Source organism: Schistocerca gregaria, chromosome X (assembly GCF_023897955.1).
Source record: "Schistocerca gregaria isolate iqSchGreg1 chromosome X, iqSchGreg1.2, whole genome shotgun sequence".
Taxonomy (NCBI): Eukaryota; Metazoa; Arthropoda; class Insecta; order Orthoptera; family Acrididae; genus Schistocerca; species Schistocerca gregaria.
The window spans coordinates 472,418,021-472,444,698 of record NC_064931.1 but is presented as its reverse complement, the minus strand read 5'-3'; the positions used below and the strand labels follow the sequence as shown (position 1 = coordinate 472,444,698).

The 26,678-nt window shown below is 43.6% G+C and overlaps 1 protein-coding gene across 7 annotated transcripts in view; it reads right to left on the bottom strand.

The window, feature by feature from the left end:
* Positions 1-26,198, bottom strand: part of LOC126298740 (uncharacterized) — a 374,620-nt gene extending 348,422 nt beyond the window's left edge. For 4 of the 7 annotated variants that reach the window (XM_049990184.1, XM_049990180.1, XM_049990182.1 and 1 more), the window contains exons 1-3: positions 25,898-26,133; positions 18,787-18,820; positions 3,004-3,090 (exon numbers count right to left, since the gene is read on the bottom strand). In XM_049990184.1, coding sequence (XP_049846141.1) covers positions 3,004-3,090; positions 18,787-18,808 — 109 coding nt within the window. In that variant the 5' untranslated portion in view covers positions 18,809-18,820; positions 25,898-26,133. Of the gene's footprint in view, positions 1-3,003; positions 3,091-18,786; positions 18,821-25,897 lie in introns of all 7 variants that reach the window. The other 3 variants (XM_049990183.1, XM_049990179.1, XM_049990178.1) reach the window with 3 other exon arrangements.
* Positions 26,199-26,678: the final 480 nt, after the last annotated feature.

The window sequence follows — 26,678 nt, the reverse complement described above, 5'->3', positions numbered from 1 at the left end:
CAAGGTATTCCCGTGTTCACAAAAAAGTGCTCACTAATATCGCATAAATAACAATAGCAAAAGTTATTTCAAGACTGGCAGAAATAACAATTTACTGAAATACAACTTGTGTGGAAGATTTACTTACACTGTGTATCACATCGCAAAAACGGATCGTAGCCAAAATCTAATGGTAACAAGTGCAATCCTTTCTTATTTTATTATGTATCGCTAACTGTTAAATGTTTTTGACACGTAACTAGCTATCTTAAATTAATTTTGTTACGATTTTAACGTAAGGTGCTGTACGTGAAACCACTCTGACCAATCCACGTTTACAGAATGAAGCCATTGCACGGTACTTTCATTCCATTTCAGCTCCCCAGAATATTCCGAAAAGGATTGCAAATAATTGATTGACCACTATAGGCATCATCAAGTTTCTATATTATCCTCTGACATTAACATTCCACACGAAGAATCGTTTATAATGGCGGTTTGTACAGCCCTTCCTGCCTAACGCGCGATCGGAGAATAAGTAGACACAGTCGTGACACGAGGAAGTGGCGTGAAGTCCAAAGTGTACACTTGCGCATTTTAAACACTTAACATTTGTCAGATTATTAACTTTTTTAATAACTTGCGGTTCATATTGACAGATGTACTGTTGCACATGTGTTTCTAACAGAAGAAAGAAAATCAAGGCAGTGTAAGATGTTATATCACAGACGACTTCCATCAAACGGGACTTAATTTGTTGACATTGAGCATTTTACAACAATTCCTGTAGCACACTTCTTACGATAAATTTTGAGTACTGCATATTTTACTAACAAGGAAAAATTTCTGTTTATTCCCTGTCATTATCACAAAAATGCGAAGTGTCTATTGGCTGACCCAAGCAAAGATTTTCGTTACACCAAGCACACCTGACAAAATATTAATGCGTTCAGGCGCTTTACAGTAATTACTAGATTTATTGATACAAAAGTGTAATTGTATAAGAAACGGTTGTGGCAGTTGTTCTGCATATTGTGCTGCATACCTGGCATACTTTGTCATATATGTAAAGTGTTGTGGTGCAAACTGACAACGCAGACATGACTGAGGTTTAACAGTTCTGTTCCCCTGATAGACCTGAAACGACGAAGAGCTATCTAAACTTACATTGTCTGAGGAGAGGCTGAATCACATTTTTAGTTCTGGGTGGAATCCAAATTACGTATATTAACAGTCTTTTCGTCGTTCTCCTGAAGACAGAGGTGTCGCTATGTCCAGGCCAAGAGCGCAACAAAAGCAATTAATTACTTTCTGCAAATGGTAAGAAGCCGTTTCGGATATAATATTTAAAATTGTTCTCTCCCATTTTTTCAGATTTTGCTACTTAGATTACAAGAATTTTCGAAATACACAGTCTTTTTTTTTTAATTTTTGTCCTAATTTGACATGATTTTCCTGAAGACATGTGTAAAGCTGCGGAAACAGTAATTAACTGATACTTATCACTCGCATTGTTGTATACGAATGTGTCATAGCATTCATCGACTACACAAGGTACCTTTCTTTCCGCTCAAAATGATAACATGCGATTTGCTTGCAGTTTTTGCACGAAAGCTAACTGATAGGTTTTATGCACGCCATTTTTGGGGTAAATAAGAAGACTCGTTTTCACGTCAGCTGCGAATTTATCTACAGCATTACCTATTAATGACATCTCTACACGTTTACTTGATGTAAGCTTCATCATTTTATGACTCCCTTTTCGTATAGTTTCCTGAATTTGTTTAATCACGTCAAAGAAGCCTGGTAATCAGTAATGTTCATCTGGCTTGTAATTCATAGAGCCCAGTTTCTTAGATCTCCCTCGGTAACAGTGCATTGACTATCACAAGCACTTATGGCACGTACTTCGTACTTATGTAAATCTTTCTTCCATTTATACAATTCATGTTCAGATTTTACGAAACAAAACTGGTTTTGCACACTGCTTAAATTCGAGCGTTCTGCTTCCCTTTCGTTTAACCAAAATATTTACAGGGCTTTCTTTGTCACTGAAAGCTATTACTGCACATGTTTTCTTTGAGCTTGTAAGGTAATCTATTCTTGTTCTGGACTTTGATCAGCAGAACAATCACTCTTCGAACTACAATTCACGGAATCGTCCCAGTTATTTTCTGATTCTTTTAATACTCATATTTCCACAATTTCTAACGAAATGTTGACATTATTCGAATGAATGTCCAAGAAATTAACTAATAAATAACACATATGTAGGTCTTGAAGACAAGTAGGTGATTTCCAGTGCAGATTGCGTTCTTCATATCTCATCTTTGCAAGGCTGAAAACATTAACTGAATTCCACATTTCGGTGAAACTTTGGAACCAGCACTAAGGTAGACACTATTAGCAACCATTGCTAATTATTATGGATATTAAATGAGTTGCAAATTTGTGTGAACAGTGACTGAAAAACCGCGCGCGCACACACACACACACACACACACACACACACACACACACACACACACAAATGTTGCTCATGCGCTGTCTGCTACTGCTACGGCAGGTGTATATATTTCTCCAGCCAGCTGGCGAGCTACGAATTTGGCAATTTTCAACAATTTTTTTTAAATGCTTGCAGTGTGTACTAGCAGTTAAAATTTTTACATTGTGTTTCATTCGGTCCATTCTTCTTGTATAAAATATTTTAGGGCAGATTTCAGCATGTCGAGTTGAACTGTTCCTTGCGAGAATGTAAGGAAGGAATGGAAGAGAGAATTTCAACAAGCTGAATAAGTAACGTTGCAAAACGATAAGAGAATGGACTCGTATGTTGCTGGACAGCGTTCGAAATCCTCGTCCAGCCACCTTGATTTAGCTTACCTGCCTCATCTACCCTCAAGCCATGCTTGCGCACCGTTTCTAATGACTTTGTTGTCAGTGGGGCTTCAAGTCCTAATCTTCCTTCCTTGCTTCTACAAACTGAGTGAAAACTGAACAGTTAATGGGGTATGTGATACTTACTTCGGATTTTCTTGACTGAATCTTCAATGGTGGTTGAAGGCCCAGATGATGATTCCTCCTCGAAAGGGTATTTGCCTTTTCCATAAACTGAAAAGACAATCCAGAGTTAAAAGAAATTTTCTTCAAAAAGCTCATTTCGATAAGTATGTAGACTAACAAAAAGTACTTTATTATTTCGTTGATGCTTAACCAAATCAATTTTGAAAAATATTATTAAACATGAGAGCATGCGTTATGAACAATAACAATATTTAGCGAAATACCACGCTTTGTGTAAAGGTAAGCATTCACTTCACTCCCACATCACTTACAAGAGGGTATACTTGTACATATAATCCAACACGTGCACTTGTGTCTCAGCGCAGGAGAGGACAAATTTCGCACCAAATGGATAATTCAGAAACAAGCAAAACAACCGTAATTACTAGATCTATTTTCCGAATTTTGCTCTGCCATGTGGTGTGTGTTAACTAACGTTATCAACGAGTTGCTGATGTATTGTTTTACTACTCGCCAGCCCTGAAATCTTTTTAGGAATTACTGGCCCAACTAGCAAACATCTTCGAAACGATATCCAGATATGATAACAGGTAGTTCGGTGCCCACAATATTCGGATGATAGCCTCAGCATATAGCTTATCCTACACCAACAGCTTTTATGGGGATAAACGATGATAATAGTAGAATGAAGGAGGAACATTAGAGCTTAACTTTTTCGTCAGCAAAGAAAGAATGCGAGTGACATCATAATACATCAGTAGATAAGGCTACTGAATTCGTCTCCATAGTTTGGAATATTAAGAGGGCAGTTTCGGAAGTCGTGGCTATCCAGAAGTCCGTTTTCAGATATTGTTTAATGCTCATTCTGAAAACTGAGTTCAAATCGCCGCCCAACATTTCAATTTTAGATTTCTCATGGTTCCATAAAATCGTTTGAAGTGAACGCCAGGATCGTCCGTTACGAAAGGGCATACAATTTCTTGCCTCTTCCTTTTCCAATCCAAGCTTGTACTCTGTATCTAACGAGACCATCGTTGACGGGATCTTAAATCCCGATCTGCCATCTTTCCAGCATAAGAACGTGTCTTATATTGGCGTGGAGCGTACCACAAAAAAATTGTAGGAAATCGGTCTGTGTGCTGGGCCGGTTTAAGGCCTAAGCGACTGGACGCTTGGGTTGCAAAGCAGTACAAAATTTGTACAAGGGTTTTGTGATAATGAATAACGAAAACAACCTATTTCCATGATCACTTCATTTCGATCCATTTTAAAGTTCTTAGCCTGGGCCCAATAATTAGGTAACACAGTAAAGGACACTTTTTCGGAACACCGTAATTATCTTCCACTGCGACGCAGAAGTTTGAAATTTGACTCAAAATTGCCTTTATTTGTGCAAAAGATTGGCGTCCTGCAAAGTTGCCCTCGAACTCGGAGACGCTTCAAATAAACCACAAAGTGTCGACACACGCGAAAAAATGGCCAATGCGCTGAAGTCCATGAGAGGTGTAAGTTGGTTTAATGAGTCATATCGGCACCAAATTCCACCGCAGTTCTGACCAACATCGCCATGGATCCGTCTTACCCATATTTCACTCCATTTTTTTATACTTCTACGCTGGTGATCACAACCGTGACGCCCAGCGTTAAAATCACGCGGTTAAGCCGATCACAATCTGTACGAAAAGGGATTGGTATAAAGGGCATCAATGAAATTACGCCTTCTCTTGAGGCGTTCATTCCCACACATTTTGCGGTCGTAAACGACAGTTCCAAGTGCGATGAGCAGCAGGATGATGTTCTTGACAACCTTTGATACCGATGTCACTTTCCGGACAAGTCAAACCTTCTCTAAGGTCATCGTGGGTTTGCAATCCCATATACATGTTGGAAGACTAAGGAATGTTCAAAAGCATTTTATAAAATTGGAATGTGATCCGACGCAGCAAAGTGTGTGCATGCTTTTCAGCCCTCCAAATATCCGCCCCCCCCCCCCCCCCCCCCCCCCAAGGGCATGATCGGGGGAGAGGGATGCGACATTGACACGTGCGTGAATAAAGTACCAAAGAGCCCGGCTAAGAATCGCTAGTTTGGAAACACCATCCATGTCACCGGCAAAACTTTGTTGAGTTTAGAAAGGTACCAATACAGAGACACCCCGTGATGGATTCCTCAGCAGAAAAGCCCTCGACACACCTCGCATTCCGTATGGTTGCAAGCATGTACTTCAGCAGCAATGTAGCAACACTCTCCTGAAGGGTGTATTTTGTAAACTTTGACAGCAATATCACTTCAGAAAATCGTTTCCGTTCATTCCAGTGTACATGCTAATGTTACAAAAGCAACGAAAAAAGCATGTCAAATTTAAAAGATTCCTGGGATTGATGATGTTTTAGTGAAGCTTGAAACTTAGTGCGGACTTCAATGCAAGATGCTTATAATTGTTTCCACAACAAAACTCTGACTCGAAATCTGGCAGAAAATCCAGAGAGATTCTGGTCATATGTAAAGTACACCAGCGGCAAGACACAATTAACAGCTTCACAGCACGATACCAATATAAGGTTACCGATGTCAGCGCCGCCAAAGCGGAGTTAATTAACACAATTTTCTGGAATTTTTTCACGAAATAAGGCGTAGTAAATATTCCACAATTAGAATCAAGAACAGCTGTCTACGTGAGTAAATTAGAAGAAGATATCCTCAGAGTAGCTAAGCAGTTCAAATCACTTAATAAAGGCAAGTCTTCTGGTTCAGATAGCATACCCTTTAGATTCATTTCAGAGTATGCTGTTGCTCGTACAATAGCCTCATACTTAGCATTCATCCAGAACCGCTTGCTCTACTAAAGATCTGCACCTAAAGATTGGAAAGTTACACAGGTCAAGTCAGTACTCAAGGAAGGAAACTTAACTGACGTCGATTCGCAACAGGATTCTGGAACATATACTGTGTTCGAACATTATTCATTTTCTCGAAGGTAACGGTCTACTGACACATACATCTACATCGACATCTACATAGATGTTCCACAATCCACCGTACGGTGCGTGGCGGAGGTTACCATGCACATAGCACGGTTTTGAAAAATATCGTTCTTTTGAAACACAAATAGCTTTTCATTCACACAAAATAAAGAGTGCTTTCAATAGCGGATCTCAAACTGATTCTATATTTCTAGATTTTCAAAAGGCTTTTGACACCTTCTCTCACAAGAAATTTACAACCAAATAGAGTGCCTATGGCGTATCGTTTCAGTTGTACGACTGGATGCATGATTTTCTGTCAAAGATCACAGTACGCAGTGATCGACGGAAATTCGTCGAGCAAAAAAGAAGTGCTATCTGCTGCACACCAAGGAAATGTTACACGCCCTCTGCTGTTCCTAATCTATATAAACGATTTAGAAACAGCCCTCTTTAGTGTTTACAGATGATGCTGTCATTTACCGTCTATTAAAAACAGCAGTAGATCAAAAACAAATTTCAAAATGACTTAGTCATGTTATCTGTATGGTGCAAAAAGTGGCAAGTGGCTCCGAATAATGAGAAGTGCGAGGTCATCCATATGAGTACAAAAGAACTCTGATGGATTTCGATTTTACGATAAATCACACAAATATGAGGGCTCTCAGTTCAACTAAATACCTAGGAATTACAATTCCGAACAACTTAATGTGGAACGATGAGGTGAAGGCAAACCAAAGACTGCGTTTTATTGCTGGAACACTTAGAAGATGCAACAGGTCTACTAAAGAGACTGCCTACACTATGCATGTCTGTCCTCTGATACAGTGTTGCTGTGTGGTATGGAATCCTTACCAGATAGGATTGACGGAAGACATCGAAAAAGTCCAAAGGGACATCTCGCTTTTTATTATCGCGAAATAGGGGAGAGAGTGTCGCGCATATGATGAGCGAATTGGGCTAGAGTGGGAACCATTAGAACAAAGGCATTTTTCGTTGCAGCTAGATCTTTTCACGAACTTTCAATAACCAACTTTCCCTTCTGAATGCGAAGATACTTTATCGCCGCCAATCTACGTATGGAGAAATGATCATTATAATCAAACGAGAGAAATCAGAGGTCTTACGGAAAGACTGAAGCGTTCATTTCTTCCAAGAGCTATTACAGAGCGGAACGGCAGAGAAATTGTCTGGTACCTAAATATGAATTGCACGGTAATTATGCACAAGTAGATGTAGATGTGAATAGCGAATATTTCCACTTTTCTTCTACTCGTTGACAATTCGGCTTAAGTGAGCATTAGAGGGCTACGATCATGAAGTGAACATAGGTCATATGAAGTCGACTGCTGCGTCGTAATATTGAATTTTGCGCATTTTGTAGAAAACATATCGTGTTTGATTTAGTTTTCTCGTGTTTGATTTAGTTTTCTCCTTCAACGCCGGTGTATATTGTCCCCATTTTTCGCAAATTACCACTGTTTTCGACATTATTACACAAATATATTAGTTAAGATAACATCAACAAAAGCTGAAAATCAAATTTAGCTTCAAGGAATCAGTTAATTTTTTTCCAGGTTTTACTCCGTTTGCATGTTGTAGCTTCAGATCTTAGAGGGAACTTGCAGTCCTTGTACCGTAACAGATTCTGAAATTAAGAAGGATCAGTAAGGTTAATTTAAAGTTATTTCTTTAGTTTTCAGATTAACACTGCTCCAGTTGGAATGTGGCCCCACAGTGAATGCTGTTCTCAGACACGTAATGAGTAAGTTGCTATTCCTGAGCAGCTTCAAATCGCTCTGGCTGCTGGTAAGGGATGGGAATCTTCTACAGGGACCTATCAGCACTGAACAACTTGACTACGAGTGACGAGTCAGTGGTAGATCAAGGGGCCCAGTGTAAGGGATTTTGGGGGGGGGGGGGGGGGTGTTTAGGGCGCTCTTTGCACATATAATCTAAATGGTTCAAATGGCTCTGAGCACTATGGGACTCAACTGCTATGGTCATCAGTCCCCTAGAACTTAGAAGTACTTAAACCTAACTAACCTAAGGACATCACACACATCCATGCCCGAGGCAGGATTCGAACCTGCGACCGTAGCAGTCGCACGGCTCCGAACTGCACGCCTAGAACCGCGAGACCACCGCGGCCGGCGCACATATAATCTGGTAAAACTCACGGGGAGGGGGGAGGGGGGCAGAAAGTTCTTACAAAGACGCAGATAAAATAATTATGAGAATTAGATGTCTTTGGACAAGTCCGTCAAAGTAATAAAACCAAGAACATGAGCAGCTGCTCGAGCGTCATCAGCTAAAATTTCCTGTAAAGTAGATGGCAGAGACAGGACAACACGAGTTTTATTAAAACGGGTACACGACAATAAAACATGGCGTGCTGTCAATGCATGACCACAAGGGCACTGAGGGGCGGGGTCACTGGATAGCAGGTAGCGGTGGCTAAACCGGCAATGCCCAATCCACAACCTGGCCAAAAGGACCTCCTCTCACCGAGATGGTCGGGAGGAGGATGTCCAAGCTGTTGGGAACGGTTTTATGGCCCGGAGCTTATTTTCTTGAAGTGACGACCAAGTATCCCAACATAATGACACAAGCCTCTTACAGACAACCCCACTAATTACAGACGATGGGACACAAAAGGGAGGCTGGCCGAGGCAGGAGGACTGCAGTCTTGGCCGCAGCATCAGCAGCCTCATTCCCAGGCACTCCTACATGGCCTGGAACCCACATAAAGCTAACAGGAGAGCCATCATCAGCAAAAGAATGGAGGAAGTGCTAGATCCGTTCCAACAAGGAGCCGGATATGGAGCGTCAGGGCTCTGAAGAGCAGTGAGTGAATCAGAGCAGAGTACATACAGAGAATGGCGGTGGTGGCGGACATACTGAATGGCCTGAGGGAGAGCGAAAAGCTCGGCCGTAAAGCTGGAACACTCGTCAAGGAGCCGGTATTTAAAGGTGACGTCCCCGACGACAAAGGCACAGCTGACACTATCGTCAGTTTTGGAACCATCAGTGTACATAAAGGTGTTACTGGCAAGTCACGCACGAAGTTCGAGAAAGCGTGAGCAATACACTGCATCCGGAGTACCCTCCTTTGGGAACGAGCTAACGTCAAGATGAATGTGAACCGGAGCCTGGAGCCAGGGTGGTGTCGGGCCCTCACCCTCTCTGAAGGTGGTACGGAGGGCAAAATCCAATTGTCGAAGCAGGCGGCGAAAGCGGACTCCAGGGGGCAGCAGGGCAGACACATACAATCCATACTGATAGTCGAGAGAATCGACGAAGAAGGACTGATAAGAGGGGTGGTCGATCATTGACAACAGCCGGCAGGCATACCGACAAAGCAGTACGTCGCACCGGTAGGTCAATGGTAATTCGGCAGCTTCAGCATTAAGACTCTCGACGTGACTAGTATAGAATGCCCCAGTCGCAAGACGTAACCCCCGATGATGGGTGGAGTTGAGACGGTGTAAGAGGGATGGCCGAGCAGACGAGTAGACGAGGCTCCCATAATCCAGATTTGGTCGGACTATGCATCGATATAAGCGAAGCAGGACAGTGCGATCTGCTCCCCAAGATGAACCACTAAGAACGCAGACGACATTAAGGGAATGTGTACAACGGGCAGCCAAATAAGAGACATGCGCAGACCAACAAAGTTCCCTGTCCAGTGTCAGCCCTAAAAACTTCGGTGTCTCCACGAATGGGAGAACAACGGGACCGAGATGTAAGGATGGTGGAAGGAATGCTTTATATCGCTAAAAGTTGATGCAAACCGTCTTCTCTTCAGAGAACCAGAAGCCATTAGCCACACTCCATGAGTATAGGCTGTCAAGACAACACTGAAGGCAGCGCCCCAGGAGGCATGTTCTCTGGGAACTGCAGTAGATCGCGAAGTCGTCGACGAAAAGAGAGCCTGAGACGTTAGGTGGAATGCAATCCATAAGTGGATTGATCGCTATGGCAAAAAGGGCTACGCTCAAAACGCAGCACTGAGGCATTCCGTTCTCCTGGAGGAAGACGTCGGACAATACGGAACCCACACGTACCCTAAACATTCGATCTGTTAAAAATGAATTAAGAAAAAGGGGCAGGCGACCACGTAGGCCCCACCTGTGCATAGCGCGGAAGATACCTCCTCCCCAACAGGTATCGCGAGCCTTCTCCAAATCGAAGAACACAGCTACCGTTTGGCACTTTGGCAAAAAGTTGTTCATGATGAACGTCGACAAGGTCACAAGATGGTCAAAAGCGGGGCGGCATCTACGAAAGCCGCATTGAACATTGGTAAGTAGCCATCGAAATTCAAGAATCCAAACCAACCGAGCATTAACCATGCGCACCATCACCTTACAGACACAGCTTGTAAGAGAAATGGAGCGGTAACTCGAAGGAAGGTGTCTATCCTTCCCAGGTTTGGGTATGGGAACAACGAAAGCCCCTCGCCAACGCATGGGGACCTGACCTTCGGTCCACTCGCGTTTATTGGTATTAAGAAGAAAGCATTTGCCTGCCGGAGAAAGGTGTGTCAGCACCTGAACGTGAATGGCATCTGGCCCCAGAGCAGAGGATCGGGACAGTGCAAGTGCATGTTCGAGTTCCCGCATGGTAAATGGGGCATTATAATCTTCCAGATTCAGCGAGTGGAAGCAAGGTCGCCGAGCCTCTTCTGCCTCTTTTCTGGGAAGGAAGGCAGGGTGGTACTGGGCGGAGCTTGAAACCACCGCGAAAAAGCGGCCAAAGGCGTTGGAGACATCCACATGGTCCACAAGTACCTTATTACCTGAAGTCAGGTCAGGTATCGAGGAGTGGGCCTTAATGCCCGACAGCCGGCGCAGGTCACCCCAGACGACAGAAGAGGGAGTAAAACTGTTAAAGGAGCTTGTGAAAAAGGACCAACAAGCTTTTTTGCTGTCTTTGATAACTCAACGACATTGCGCTTGGAGTCGTTTGTAATTAATACAATTCACCAGCGTAGGATGGCAGCGAAAGGCGCGTAAAGCACGTCGTCGAGCACGGATAGCGTCTCTGCAAGCCTCATTCCACCAGGGGACTGAAACGCGACGTGAAGAAGAGGTAGTACGAGGAATGGAACGTTCGGCAGCAGTTATGATAACAGCCGTGAGGTATTCGACCTGACTGACACAGCTGAGAAAATCTTGGTCCAGAAAGGTCGCCAGGGAGGAGTAAAGTCTCCAGTCAGCTTTCGGTATGTTCCAGCTCGAGGGACGTGGGCATGGAATGTGGTGCAGGAGACGAACGACACATGGGAAATGGTCGCTGGAATAGATGTCAGAAAGGACATATCACTCGAACTGACGGGCAAGAGTGGTAGAACAGATCAAGAGGTCCAAGTGGGAGTAGGTATGAGTAGAGTCCGTGAGGAAAGTCGGGACGCCAGTATTGAGGCAGACAAGATTGAGATGGTCGGAAACATCCATCAAGAGGGAGCCTCTCTGACAGGATGCAGGAGAACCCCAAAGGGGATGATAGGCATTGAAGTCGCCAAACAATAAAAACGGCAGAGGAAGCTGAACAACCAGGTGCATCATGTCAGCCCGACTAAGAGGGGATGACGATGGAGTGTAGACAGTACAAACAGAAAAAGTTAAGGCAGAAAGAGTAATATGGACAGGTATTGTTTGGAGCGGGGTGGTCAGTGGGATGGGATGGTAATAGACATCGTCCCAAACGAGCAACATGACCCCACCATGAGCTGGAATACCGTCCACAGGGGTTAGGTCAGATCGCTCGGAGGTATAGTGGGTAAAAGCAATACGGTCAGTTGGGAGTAACTTCGTTTCCTGGAGACCAATGACGAGCGGACAGTGTAGGTGGAGGAGCAGTTTTAATTCCTCCCAATTAGATCGAATACCTCTTATGTCCCAATGTAATGGAGCCATTGCGAATCAGAGAAAGGGGGAATGAAACGAGTGAAGAGCTGGTCACCTCGACGGCCGTGGAGGGCCAGGTTTCGATGGAACATCGCTACAACCGTCGGGAGGCTGATCCTGTTCCATCGAACCGTCGCCAGCTGCAGCCACATTCCTGGGTTGCGCAGGAGAGGCAGTATAGTCCGCCGATGACAGGGCAGCTGAACACCTGGCAGCAGAGCGTCCCGGCGAAATTGAGGACGGCCGGGAGCAGCGACTGTCGGATGGAGCATCAGACGAAATGCGCTGGGGTGGAGAGGGGGATAAAGACTTCTCCTTTGAGGCCTTTTTGGAAGACCGATGAATCACAGGGATGGTGGGCCATGGGGGCTGGACCCAAAGAAAGTCCTCACGCTCAGGGTCGTTTTTGGAACGCTGGACCTTGGAAGCCGGGGTCCGTAACGTTTCCCCGATGGATGCCTGAGAAGAGGAGTGCTTCTCAGGCGGCGGCGGCGGCGGCGGCGGCGGCGGCGGCGGCGAACGAGGAGGAGGGGGAGGAGGAAGGGTGGCCACTGGGGCAGGGGCCACGAGGGAGGAGGATTTAGAAGGGAGGGATTTGGGAGGCAGAGGCATATACCCCGGATGGGGTGAGGAGGTGGAGGGGGGGACAGGAGAGGGGTGAGGATACTGAGAAAGGAGTGGACACGACGGTGTCAACATCATGGGATGGAGGCAGTCATATTTCTTCCTAGCCTCAGAATAAGACAGAATGTCCAAGGTTTTCAATTCTTGGATCTTCTTCTCCTCCTGATATGCGGGCAGTCGAAAGATCTAGGCGAGTGGAGGCCAGGACAATTAACGCACCGAGGTGGTGGGGTGCATGTATGTCCCTCACGGAGAGGACGTCCACAATCGCCACAAAGGGGCTCAGCTTCACACTGTGATGACATGTGCCCGAAGCGCAAACATCGAAAGCATCGCATAGGAGGCGGGATGTAAGGTCGCACGTCGCACTGGTAGCACATCACCTTTACCTTCTCCGGGAGAACATCCCCCTCGAAGGCGGGGATAAAGGCCCCAGTGTCGACGTGACGGTCTTTGGGGCCGCGCTGCACTCGCCAGACGAAATGCATGCCACGGCACTCCAGGTTGGCCCTGAGCTCCTCATCAGATTGCATCAGGAGGTCCTGATGGAAAATAATCCCCTGCGTCCTATTGAGCGCCAGATGTGGGACAATGGACACTGGGATGTCCCCTAGTCGGTCGCATGCCTGGAGCGCCACCGACTGTGTAGTGGAGGTGGTCTTTATATGAATGGACCCCGAACGCATTTTACTAGGAGCCCCGATTTCTCCGAAGATATCTTCGATATGCTGTACAAAGAACATGGGCTTGGAGGTGGCGAACGTCCTCCCATCAGTCCGAGAACAGACTAAATAGCGAGGGAAGTATTTCACCCCAAGCCAGCGGGCCTGTCCTTCCTCCCAGGGAGTGGCCAAGGGGGAAAAGGCAGAAGTACCAGAACCAGAGACAGAGACAGAACCTTTCCTCTTAGAAGACGCGGCCGCAGAGCGACCTGATGCATGTTGACGTTTTATCTGCGAAACGTCCACCCCGATACCACCCACTCGGACCAGGGGCTCTCCCCACGGGCGCCACCCAGCCTCAGCAAGGGCCACCTGGCAGGGTAACCATTGCGGGGAGTCCTGATGCCCCAGGAAGACGGGTATCTACTCCTTGGGTGACGTGGGGAGGGTGCAGCTCAGGTATCAGCAGTACGATCCCTGTGTTGTCAGGGGGCTACAACCTAGAGGGTACATGATTACCCCACTACAACGGGATGGCTACTGTGCTGGATTTCGGATGCCATGGGAAGTCCATCATGATCGTAGGTGCAGATGGGGATCCACTATAGACGTAACTTGTGCAACCCATCAGGTGTTTAGGCTCAAATTGATGAACAGTGGGTGCAGTTACGACGCCGGTACGACGATGAGTGCCAAGGCCCTAGTGCACTGAGGACTGGTGATACACCACATAAGGTGTCCTTCCCCAAAAGGCTCGTACTTCTGTAGAATTTTTAAAAAATGGAGGTCAAGCCCCAATGGGGACCATCAATTTGCAGGCCGAAATGGTTGAAACTCCTTTTAGTCGCCTATTAAGAAAGGCAGGAATACCTCGGGCCTATACTTACCCTGGACCCGCACGGAGGAGTGGAGGGGAAGAAGGGACTAGAGGGACATCAGTATCCTAAACTCACCTCTCTGACCACAGGGGACAAGCTGTTGTGTCCCACTGAAACAAACTAAGGCAGTATGATACTTAATCTTTAGGGAAACCTGCTGTACCTCTTGTTGGGAAAGCAAACACAAAAGGGTAGGAGTGTTAATGGTCAGCGGTTGAAGAAGAACAGCGAATAATGGTACGTCATAGGCGAGGGGATGAGAGTGCAACCAGTTGCAGATTGTGGAGCACTTCGAACGAACGACGCTTTTCGCCTGAACTCTTCTTTAACAATTGGGTCAGTCCACCGACTTGAGAAGTTCGAGAAGACCAGCCTCGCCCTAGAATTTCAACGAAGCTCATAATCAGCAGCAATTTTCCCAGAACTGATTGTTGCCCTCTGTTTCTAAATAGAGCAGAAGGCCTGAACCAGATACTTTGAAGATTCTCTGAAAAGTTTTCCTGTGACATCCTGGACTTGCGCCATAGGTCTCAGAACTGTAGGGCCCCGTTAAACGGGTCAGGGGCACGCTGCACATCAGAAACTGCTACCCATATGGCTCTGTGTGTGTGTGTGTGTGTGTGTGTGTGTGTGTGTGTGTGTGGGCGCGTGCGCGCGCGCTCGTGTGTCCTGTCTTAGTCATCATCTGCGCCAAAACATCCGTATCAAAGGCGAAGAGTCTGAAGTGGTTCTAAAAAGCAGTGGAGCTCACATAATAATAGACACAGAAAGTTAGCTAAACCGCTGAAATGAAGACAGTTAGATTTTTGAGGTGAATTTATGTGTATATCGACGGGATAAGTTAATGGGAAATGGAGGTGACATATTTGTTATATTAGAGAAGAACCACAGATGTAGTGAGATGGAAGCTGAAGCTGCATGTGAGATTTCGGCGCAAGACCTTGTTTCAAGAGTGGGCGTAAACTTACAACTGCATCCTTTTGTCGTCGATCACCATATTCACCCACAGAAGTAACAGAAAACTTGAGGTAAAACCCCAGTTAGCTAACGCATGTCTTCCACAAACACACACTTATTAATGGAGGAAATTTCAATCGTGTAACAATCGACTGGGATGATTACACTTTCATTAGTGATATGAGTGACGAGACATCCTGTGGAATTATACTAAATTTTCTCTCTCCAAAACTGCTTGGAACGAATATCTCGGAACTCCATTTGTTAAAGACGTATATTACATCAAATAGGAGCTAATTCAGTTAAAGTCTTTGATGATATTCATATAATAAAACTGGTATCAGTGACCATGAGGCAGTTGCAGCAACAATGATTACTGAAGTAAAGGACACATTATAACAAGCATATAAAATATGTATGGAACTGAAACATGGACGATAAATAGTTTGGACAAGAAGAGAATAGAAGCTTTCGAAATGTGGTGCTACAGAAGAATGCTGAAGATTAGATGGGTAGATCACATGACTAATGAGGAAGTGTTGAATAGGATTGGGGAGAAGAGAAGTTTGTGGCGCAACTTGACCAGAAGAAGGGATCGGTTGGTAGGACATGTTCTGAGGCATCAAGCGATCACCAATTTAGCATTGGAGGGCAGCGTGGAGGGTAAAAATCGTTGAGGCAGACCAAGAGATGAATACACTAAGCAGATTCAGAAAGATGTAGGTTGCAGTAGGTACTGGGAGATGAAGAAGCTTGCACAGGATAGAGTAGCATGGAGAGCTGCATCAAACCAGTCTCAGGACTGAAGACCACAACAACAACAACAACAACAACATAAAATATCTGTAGGTTCATATCTCCAAGGGGAACTCAACAAATTTAGTACTGGGCAGGGGCATGTAGAGCAACCATAGCTCAGTTTTAAAAAACTGGTTGACCAAGCACTGGGTACACATTTACCTAGCAAAAAAGTTTATGATGGTCAGGACCATAAATTTACTGTAAAAAATCTCTAAAGATACATCGACCACTACTCAGAAGCAGTGAAGCAGGATAGGAGGCAGTCTGTGGCAGACCCGATGAAAGAATACAATTTTGGTGAAAGCACAAGTGTTTTAGAGCTCATTGTTCAGCACACATTGTTGTTCACAGACGACCCGTCCGTGCTTTCATGTTTTTACAGCCACCTCGTCAATAACAACTGAAGTAGACACGAGATCATTGAAATCAGTGGAAACGTGTAGCCTGGTCGAGCGAATCGCGTTTCTTGTTACACCACGTCGATATTTGTGTCCGGAACGCCGCATTCCAGACGATCAGCTGTTGTAAACACGCACCGCGCCAGGGGCAGTTTTATGCTATCGGGAACACTTTTCTGGGCTTCCACTGCTTCTGCAATAATAATCAAAGGAACCAAGACAGCTGTGGACTAGAGATCAGGAAAGAGCTCTGTGAAGTGGCTTTAAAGTCGCCAGCGGGTCCTGTGAAGTCATCTGCAAACTCGCCGTCTTCCCACGCTCGGAGTCTCGACTCGCCAGTCTCCACTGCCCGTTTAACCGAAAACTCGTCAATTGATTCTTTTGTCGGCTAAAAGTAAAGAAGAGCGAGCACACGACTTAGCACGTATAACCGAGGACTCGCGTCATTGCCGCGACACACAATACAGTTGACATTGACAATTTTCTATGCATATTATAAAGTGTGCCTTTGGTTCTTTTTCTGTCTGTATGTATGTGAAACCTAATCTCAGGAGCTACTGTAGGGATGGAAATACCAACGACGATAGTGCTGCTAAAGCGAAGTTACTAAACACAGCCTTCCGAAATTCCTTCACCAAAGAAGACGAAGTAAATGTTCCAGAATTCGAATCAAGAACAGATGCTACCAAGAGTAACTTAGAAGTAGATATCCTACAAGTAAGTGAAGCAACTTAAATCACTTAAAGTCAAGTCTTCTGGTTCAGACTGTACACAATTTAGGTTCCTTTCAGAGTATTCAGATGCAATAGCTCCATACTCAACAAGAGACAATCGCTCGATAGACGAAAGACTGAAAGGTTGCACACGTAACATCAATGTTCAAGAAAGGTAATAGGAGTAATCCGCTAAATTACAGGCCCGTAACATTAACGTCTATATGCAGCAGGATTTTGGAACATATATTGTGTTCGACCGTTATGAATTTGACGCCGCCCGTGGTGGTCTCGCGCTTCTAGGCGCTCAGTCCGGAACCGCGCGACTGCTACGGTCGCAGGTTCGAATCCTGCCTCGGGCATGGATGTGTGTGATGTCCTTAGGTTGGTTAGGTTTAAGTAGTTCTAAGTTCTAGGGGACTGATGACCACAGATGTTAAGTCCCATAGTGCTCAGAGCTATTCTGAATTTAACATTTGCTTCCAACGTAAAAGCTAATGACTTCCGAGTCACATGCCACGCCGAATTACTCTAATCGCCATGATGGAAGAAGTGGTCTCTGAAACATAGTTCCTCGCTCTTACTTAACAGTTCTTTAATGTATCTAGCTTCGACGCTGACTCCAGACCATCCTGGCGACCGATTTCATATTTGGGGAGAAAATCACGTCCAATTCGCCATATCATGGTATCAGCAAGCCTTTTATATGGTATCGAATGTACATGACACCAGATGCACATGCACAGCTTATTTAGTTCTTCAGACACGGTAAAGTGGCTTCCCAGACAGGAAGTTAAAGTTGATATCCGCGGAAGACATGAGCCAGTACCTCACCTGAAATCACATGACGACTGCAACACGATTACGGTCTTACTATAAGAACTAGAATGAGATTGTCACTCTGTAGCGGAGTGTAGAAGGTATGAGACGAGGCACTGGCAGAAGTAAATCTGTGAGGACAGGGCGTCAGTCGTGCTTGGGTAGCTCAGATGGTAGAGCACTTGCCCGCGAATGGCAAAGGTCCCTAGTCTCGGTCCGGCACACAGTTTGAATCTGCCAGGAAGTTACCATAAGAACTGTTGTGAGACTTAAATTTTTTTCTAGTGGTTAAAAGTTGAGTCAGAAAGGATGCATGTGGTTTGAAACACTGTTGATAGTGCCATCTGCAACAGCCACAGATCGAACACAGATTTTGATGATTGTCCATCTTGCATATTACTGCCATCAATAACTTGTGCATACTTCTCAGTGTAAGGGTAGAAATTAATATTTTACTGGAATACAGTGAATCCTGACTTAATTACTAGCATGAATCCACAGGAAGCCAGTGTCATCTCATGAGGCAACCCATTCCCGTGATTCCACTAACGATGGTTCAGTTACAAAATCAATATTAACTGGTGACATCGTGAACAATACAGGATGACATATGCATGTTGTCAACTGCGGAAACCCATCTGCAACAATACATCATGAATGGTGTTTTTGATAATGTTTTAGTGCACTGTCAGATGCATCACAGGTTGCCACATATTCTCCTTAACGGAACGGTGAAACATTATAAGGCGGCATTCTTTTATGGGGGCCAAAAATACACCTCACTTCGCCACCAGAAAATACCTTCACTCTAAAATAATTGCCATAGGAAAAACTGCTTTTACGATCATAACACATTTTTCATTGTTAGTATATTACCTTTAAAACATTGAGACCTTCATAGAAAATTATGTTGTTGCTGTCTGTTTTACAACCAAATATTCTGAATACTCATCTCAATTTTATGCACACAAAAGATGCTGCTTTTTTTCAGAGTACAATTATAAAAAAGACTCATAACTTTATTGCAGAAGCATCAGAGAAGTTTACAATACTTACGATCCAGCATTCGCTGCACCATTTTGGACTGCACCTGCAACAAAGACAAAACATTATTTTAGAGTCTATGGTATCTACCCGTCACAGTGTTAAACTGCGACTCAACCAGACAAAGTAATGGGTTTTCTACACCACAGAATTCCTCTCGGGTAGACTTTACTTAGTGGTACTGAATATGTCAGATTTTGCGATAATGACAACAAATGCCGGCATATCTATTAAGCAAGTATAAGATAGGACTATTTGAAAATGTGGGTCTAGTAGCGTCGCGGAAAGCTATCTAGCTCCTAACTATCATTTTCATCCTTGTAGAAAGTCATATGCAGCAGTCATCCTTCTCCCTTGCAGACTTGAAATCTCCGTTGAAGTCAACGTAAACAAGTAATCTTGTCAAGCCAGAGCTATGCTAATATGAGCTCGTGTGTGTGTGTGTGTGTGTGTGTGTGTGTGTGTGTGTGTGTTTGTGTGTGTGTGTAGCACTGACTGTAAACTGTGTGAAAAGTCTTCAACAATATGGTTATTAGGTCCTTTCTAAAATAATCTCATGTAAATAGGGTTAAAAGGAATGAAGCATAAAAATGTTGTCAGAATATTCTTTGCTTATCTTAGGATGAAACCAGAATGCAAATTGTCAACTTACATGAAACATCACAGGTAACTAATGCCGCTCCAAAGTAGAATACTGTAATCACCTTGACAGTGCTTGCACACGCATGTAGCCATTCGTTCTTCACTTGGTAACGTTGGAGCAATCTAGAACTAATTTTGCTTTAGTCAAAAAGAACAAAATAAACAACTCACGTAAAAAATTTATGTTCGAACTACGAAGTATTTCTGTGGATACAGTATTGATGAAGACTTATGGAATTTGTTTTAATGACGATTAAGCAGCACTATTTTCAGAAGGTGCCATTAAAGTAACATCATCAATGACAAAGGGACCGAACGAGGTGGCGTAGTGGCTAAACCCGCATTCGGGAGGACGACGGTTCGATCCCGCATCCGGTCATCCTGATTTAGGTTTTCTGTGATTTCTCTAAATCGCTCCAGGCAAATGCCGGGATGGTTCCTTTAAAAGAGCACGGCCGACTTCCTTCCCCGTCCTTCCCTAATCCGATGAGACCGATGATCTCCTCCCCCAAACAACCCAAATGACAAAGAATAAAGAAATTATATCCAAAATATAACTTCCGTCGTCTACAGTACGAAATGAATACAGTACGAACATCATACCAAATATTTACTATCAGCACTGAGAGTAATCAATGAAATATTTACGTTTTCGCCGTATACCAGATCATCCATAACATTTGGGACTTTTTTTGGAAAAATCTGTCATGTTACAGCTCTAATGTTTTACTGAGTATTTCGACAACTAATCTAGTCAGCTAGTTTACCGTGATAAAGAATGAATCCTGTAATTCAACCGAGAACCTATAAAATTTCTGAATTAGCAATTACGTTGGAAGATTTAGAAACGTCGCAGCATACGTTAGGCGTTTGGAAGTATAATTAAAGGAAATTACTATGAAAAATCATAAAGTGTTACAAATAAATAGATAAAAAAATTAGAAAATAAAAATTTAGGTCAAATACATGTTCAGTGCACATAGCAATAACAGATTCCATGACACTTTTTTTTTTTAAACATGGTATTTGGTATTCATAGCTTTTGGGCCTGCTGCTGAAGATGACAATTTTACTACCGATAAAGGGCATTCTAGGAGCGAAAAAGACATGAAAGCGGAATCATAATTAATACAAGCACATATCGCTAGGAATAGATATTTGAAATTCCCGAATAACAGCCACCCTCCTGTTCCATTTGTAGTCAACGATAAGAAGGACCTAGACTATCTTAGATTAAAGCATGAATGAGCCCTCTGATAATTCTACTCCATAGACAGTGACATTTCTTCTTTTTCTTTTTCTTATGCTTTTGTCCTGCATCACAGCAAAGTCGACGTTATTACCAATAGGGTTGGCGTGGTTAAAGCAAGCGGTGATTGATGCTCTTCATGTCGCCACCGCGTTACAAATTCTATAAAAGGACGCCTGGCGTCACCGGTGTCAGCGGACATTATGTCTCTAAAAAGTTATTTCTCATGATGAGATCCATCACCCCTAGACGTTTGTCGCAAACACTTTGAAACACACTGTCTACGGTCAAAAAATGATTCAAATGGCTCCGAGCACTATGGGGCTTAACATCTGAGGTTATCAGTCCCCTAGACGTAGAACTACTTAAGCCGAACTAACCTAAGGACATCACAAACATCCATGCCCGAGGCAGGATTCGAACCTGCGAGCGTAGCAGCAGCGCGGTTCCGGACTGAAGCGCCTAGAACCGCTCGGCCACAGCGGCCGGCTTTGTGTACCCCACCTGTCTGCGTCTAGTGTTGTCCCATGTAAAAGTGTGAGAAGGCATTTAGAAATGTTCGCGAATCGTGTGACTGAGGCAAAACGTGGGTACCAGTCCAGTATTTACGTACTTCTGTGGAAAATCGCCTAAAACCAGACACATCGGCCCTCGTTATCAATCCGCTTTACTGATGGGATCCGCAGCCTACGCCGCCACCCCCCCCCCCCCCCCTCCCTTCCCACGCCTTTCCCAAATCCCGGAAACGGCGTGCTAAAGTGCGCGGCTATCAGGGTAGGTCCCAGGGAGGACTGTCCTGCGAAAAAAATACTTACCGCAGTTGAATATTAGCTGCTAAAATAGTAAATACGCCAGAAAAAATTAACTGCGTATGATAGCATGGAATTTTTATCCACAGTCGAGTATACGTTATATTCGTAGTACGTGACAAGAAGACGAGTGCTAGGTCAATATCAATACTCGAACTCGGCCACCTGCGTTTCGTGAACATTTCGCTGGCATGTCAGACGCCTCATTAAGTCTCTCAGACACAGACTTTCCTACGACACTTTGGGACTAGTACCACTAGGTCCAGGGCACATGAAATAAAAGGCAGTGTTTACCTCCATTCCATCATACTTAATTAAATTCCCCGAAATGAATCAAATCAATGCGGATGAAATCTGTGAAATGCAATTACACGAAATGGTACACAAATGCACTGAGAAACGCTTCATTGATCAGGGCATCTTCATTCCATCTGTGTTACAACGCGGAGGTTGTGATTATGTCAAACTCTGGGCTACATCACTTACTTCGGAACAGTTCCTGAAATAGCCTTCAGCCACTTGCTTCTCCAACAGAGATATTCTCCAAACAAAAAGTGCGATTGCATCATAATTTCAAAGCCCATTCAGAATGAGCGGTATGAGAAATCTCTACAGATCCCATTACTTTACGACGTCCTTCATTCGAAAACAAACGTTGAACCTTCCCGTGAAGAGTCGTGATCCTATAAATTGTACACTTATGTTCGTAGTAGTACATATTTGATAGAAAAATATAGCCATCGTGCACTAAAATGAAGTCCGTCAGTCAGTCTCTCTCTCTCTCACTCTCTCTCTCTCTCTCTCTCTCTCTCTCTCTCTCTCTCTCTCTCGTCGTTAGCTCATACACCTCGACGTAGCATTCTGTAAGCAACTGTTTATAGTCTTTGTTGGGAAAAATGAATGCACGAAATATTCATCAAAAGTAAAAACAGTACTGCTGTGACAGGTGGAAGCTATAAAAATTAGTGGTTTGTTAACAAAAAATATGCCCGCTGATTTCTTAGACGATCACATTATTGCCTCTGCAACTGGTAATGCTTTATAAGGGAGGAAGCTTAATCGTGAATTGGTCGCAAACTAGTCGAAGGGACTATCAGTCATTCGTCTGAACTAGTTTACAACGAGACCACTTTAATCTGAATGATTAGACAGGAATCTCATCCAGACCCTTTCGAATAAAACTTCAGTTTCACCTCCCACTGCTTGCTAAATAAGTTGATCAAAACCACTTTCCATTGAAGATGCATAAACACAAAGCAAATTAAATCAGTTTTAAAGTCATGTAGGACCCATATATTAATAAATAAATTGTCTGCTTCCAGTACAACTGCCTTTCCAAACACAGAAGAGTTAGCCCATGAAAAGATATCAACCCGCGGAATATTACTGTCAGAGGAATTCATCCGACACACCCACAAATGAGTTTATAAGTATGTTAATAATTACGGTGCCCAGTAGATTAATTGCCGGTACAGATGGTGTTCAGTTGCCTACGTAGTTCATTAGTGGATTGGATTGTTTGGGGGAAGAGACCAAAGAGCGAGGTCATCGGTCTCATCGGATTAGGGAAGGAAATCGGCCGTGCCCTTTCAAAGGAACCATCCCGGCATTTGCCTGGAACGATTTAGGTAAATCACGGAAAACCTAAATCAGAATGGCCGGACGCGGAGTTCATTAGTGGTACTGTATGTTTCACGTTCAGAGGGTGAACATACCCTCAATAGCGCATTTCGTGCTGGAGAGTCTCTTTGTAAATATCACAGTTATAAGTGACATCGACAAGGGACCTACTTCTTCAGCTAACAAATCTATTTTCGGAGCCTACAACTTTATGCTGTAGATCTTGGGGACAGAGATAAAGTACAACACTTTAGATAATCCAACCCGTGATCTATGTAGGATATACTTCAATTTTTCGGTGACGGCAGGTATGTTCCAAGAAAGTTAATGCACCAAACCAACGTCTTTCGACATGAAGATCATTAGAGAGGGAGCAAAATCTCAGCTGGACACGGATGGGTTAAGAAATCATGCATGACTTCGATCAAAGAACTATCTCAGCATTTTCCTGGCGCGACTTAGAGAAACCAGAGGAAAATATTTGGATGGCCAGAAAGAGATGTGAACCCCGTTCCTATAGAATTTTGATCCACGATGTTAGTGAATGATGGAGTCATGACATGGATGATTTACAAAAAATAAGAACTGAGAACAGTATGTTTAAAGCAGCTGTTTGCAGAGACATCTAAAATATACAAAGTGCCGAAACTGATTATCTAATATAATAAATTTTTTACTAGCGGTCTTGACGACTTAAAGTTTCTACAGACTCCAAACTATTACAGATCGTACCCACGCTGATACAGTATCAAGAATATACTCAGAAAATGCGTTAGATATACGAAGCATTGGTGCTTGCTTCCAGACCTGCGTATCTGCGCCCAGAATATTAATGACGTCTTTCTTATCCCGAATAAGTGTAAAAGATGTTGTTAATATCTGCAGACATTAGATGCTAGGATAAACCATACACTGTTCGTCCTTGGAGTCTTTCCTGTCCTCGTGACCCACACACGATGGCCAGTGGCCCATTTTGGATTCAACTACCTTAATACAATGTGATCAGAAACAATACGAAATGCTTGTTAGGATGTTGCAGTGGAGGTTGTGCTGAAAACAATTGTTAAGAAAAAAATCGCTACGTTGAGCAGTTTCCGACATATTTACAGCATCGACGTACCCTTTTCGAAGGAATCATCTCAGCACTTGCGTGGGGCCATTTAGGGTAATCACGGAAAACCTAAATCTGAACTGCCGGATGGGGACTTGAACCGTCGTCCTCCCGAACTCGAATCCGCAAGCGGTTTTCATTGGGGTGTTGGCCAAGTGATCAACGTACGTTCCTCTGACAACAATATGGTCCGACTCTTGGTAGAAATAATATATTTCTTGTTTTCTCTTACAAAAGATACTGGCCTTTGAGGGAATGTGACGACAGAAACGCGGCAATTATTACACAAAAGCTGTTCCGTCTTCCCGCCGCCGCCTCTCTCTCTCTCTCTCTCTCTCTCTCTCTCTCTCTCTCTCTCTCCTCCAGGTATTTATTTGCATTAACCTGTATGACAACTATCACAATAAAACAGATATGCTCGTTGACTGCATCGAAGTTCAATGACTCATAAAAATTATACGCATCGCACGTACTAACATAGTTCTACTACTTTATCTTGTATGCATAAAATAATTAGAAGTGAAAACATACACACAGCCTATACCAAGAATGAAATCCAATTCGTCGAAATTTGTAAACACAGACGCGATCAACAACGGTTTTAACTTTTAATGTAGACACGGACCAGTGGTTGGAAATTATGGACTCCTAAGTTCAGAAAAGGAGTGCGAATCTAACATGTATGAGGTTAAATGTTTATTTTTCTTTTGAATGTTCTGTTCCTTATGCTTGATCCAAAATAGAACCTGCGTCACGATCGTGGATCTCCATTTAAAGAAAGTATAGTAGCCTAAAAGTGTAGTATCCTACACAAAATAGCACGCGTTTTTACGAATGCTATTCACTAGTACGTTAAAGCAGGAAAAGCCATTTGTTCACAAACTGCAATGTTTTTGTCCTGTGTATTTTGATGTTGTAATTGTTCGTGTATTATATTTCAGAGATGGATAAAAGGAACAAATATTGATAAGTACACACTTAGACTGCGTGGATTGTATCACAATATTATGAACCTCTCAAACTATTACTCTGGATTGCGCTGTTCAAGCAGGTGGAAATCGCCAACAATGGTACGGAGTTTCGAGGCAGCGGACGGCTCCGTTATCGCTACGTAAACACCAAACGCAGATACACTCAAAAGGCATCTGGTTCACAATGAGGGAAATTGAAGTAAAATAGAAAAGATACAGCAATAAATCATCCACACAAGAAAACTTAACGCACAAGGAGTAAGTGTTTATTGGCAAGTATTTGTTTAGGGTCTTATTCTTTATATATTCAGAGTTATTGTTTTTCGAGTGTACCGAACAGAATAGACAAATATATATGGTATAAAGAGCTAATGAGAGATTTTTTTTCTCAGTGAAGAAATCAAAATCTTGGTTATATAAAATTATACAGTAAAGATGCTGCCATGAAATACTTAAGGCTGTGCAGCTCTAATTACAGTCATAGGAAGAGCGTCCAGCAGGCTACAAATAATTTATAATAGGGATAAATTAGGCACAGAATGCAAGACACCGTAAAAAAAAAGTAAACGAAGTAGAGCGACTGTCCTACGTTCACAGCATAAATTCACAAAGCAAACGCGTTTAGTAATACGGAAGGGACTAAGCACAGTCTTCAGACATTATTCTGTAAATGGACATAAAATTTACCTTGTAAATCGATGCATAATCCTATGCTTCTCACCTAAAATCCACCAGTGATGTTGTAAGCGTGAAAACTTCTGTCTCATCTTGACACACAAGGAGAGTAGATCACGAAATGTTGCACATCTAGATGACAAACTTCTGGTGGCCAAGATAGGTTGGCGTATGTTACCCTCACATTGACTGCAGTAGCCGTTCGCCTGTACACCAGCCTGCACACACTTCTCCGGCCGCGTTTACTGCTTTCCGTGCGCTTCTAACCTCTTCGGAGCGCGCTTCGCGCTAGTTGTCCTGCACAATCCGTAGCCCTGCTTCACTACCGCTCCACGGTGTTTCGATCTAACTAGAGTTCGCCACATCGGGAAAGTCGACGTCGCGCTCTTTCGAAATTAGTCGGTAAGGACATCTTGTAATGTCCTGGCATTTTCATCATTTGTTCTACGTCGACGGAATTCGTTCAACTACTGTTTGGTATAAAGCTTTTTAACCCGAGGTTTGTTATAGGGTAATAGAAAAGATGTGAACTTCCTCATTGTGATGACATAGATATTATTGCAGTTTGACCTGACGGCAGAACATTCAATACTTTTAATGTTTACAGAATTAATATTCACTCTGTAGTGGAATGTACGCTGATTTGATACTGTACTGAAACTGTATGCCGGACAGGGACTCGAACCCAAAACCTTCCGCAGGCAAATGCTCTACAGACTGCGCCATCCAGACAGTATACACGACTCCTCTTCCCCTTCCCTCCCCAACCTCGCAGTTTTACTAGGTTTCCCCTGCTTTCCAAACTTCACAGAAGATCTCCTGCGTAC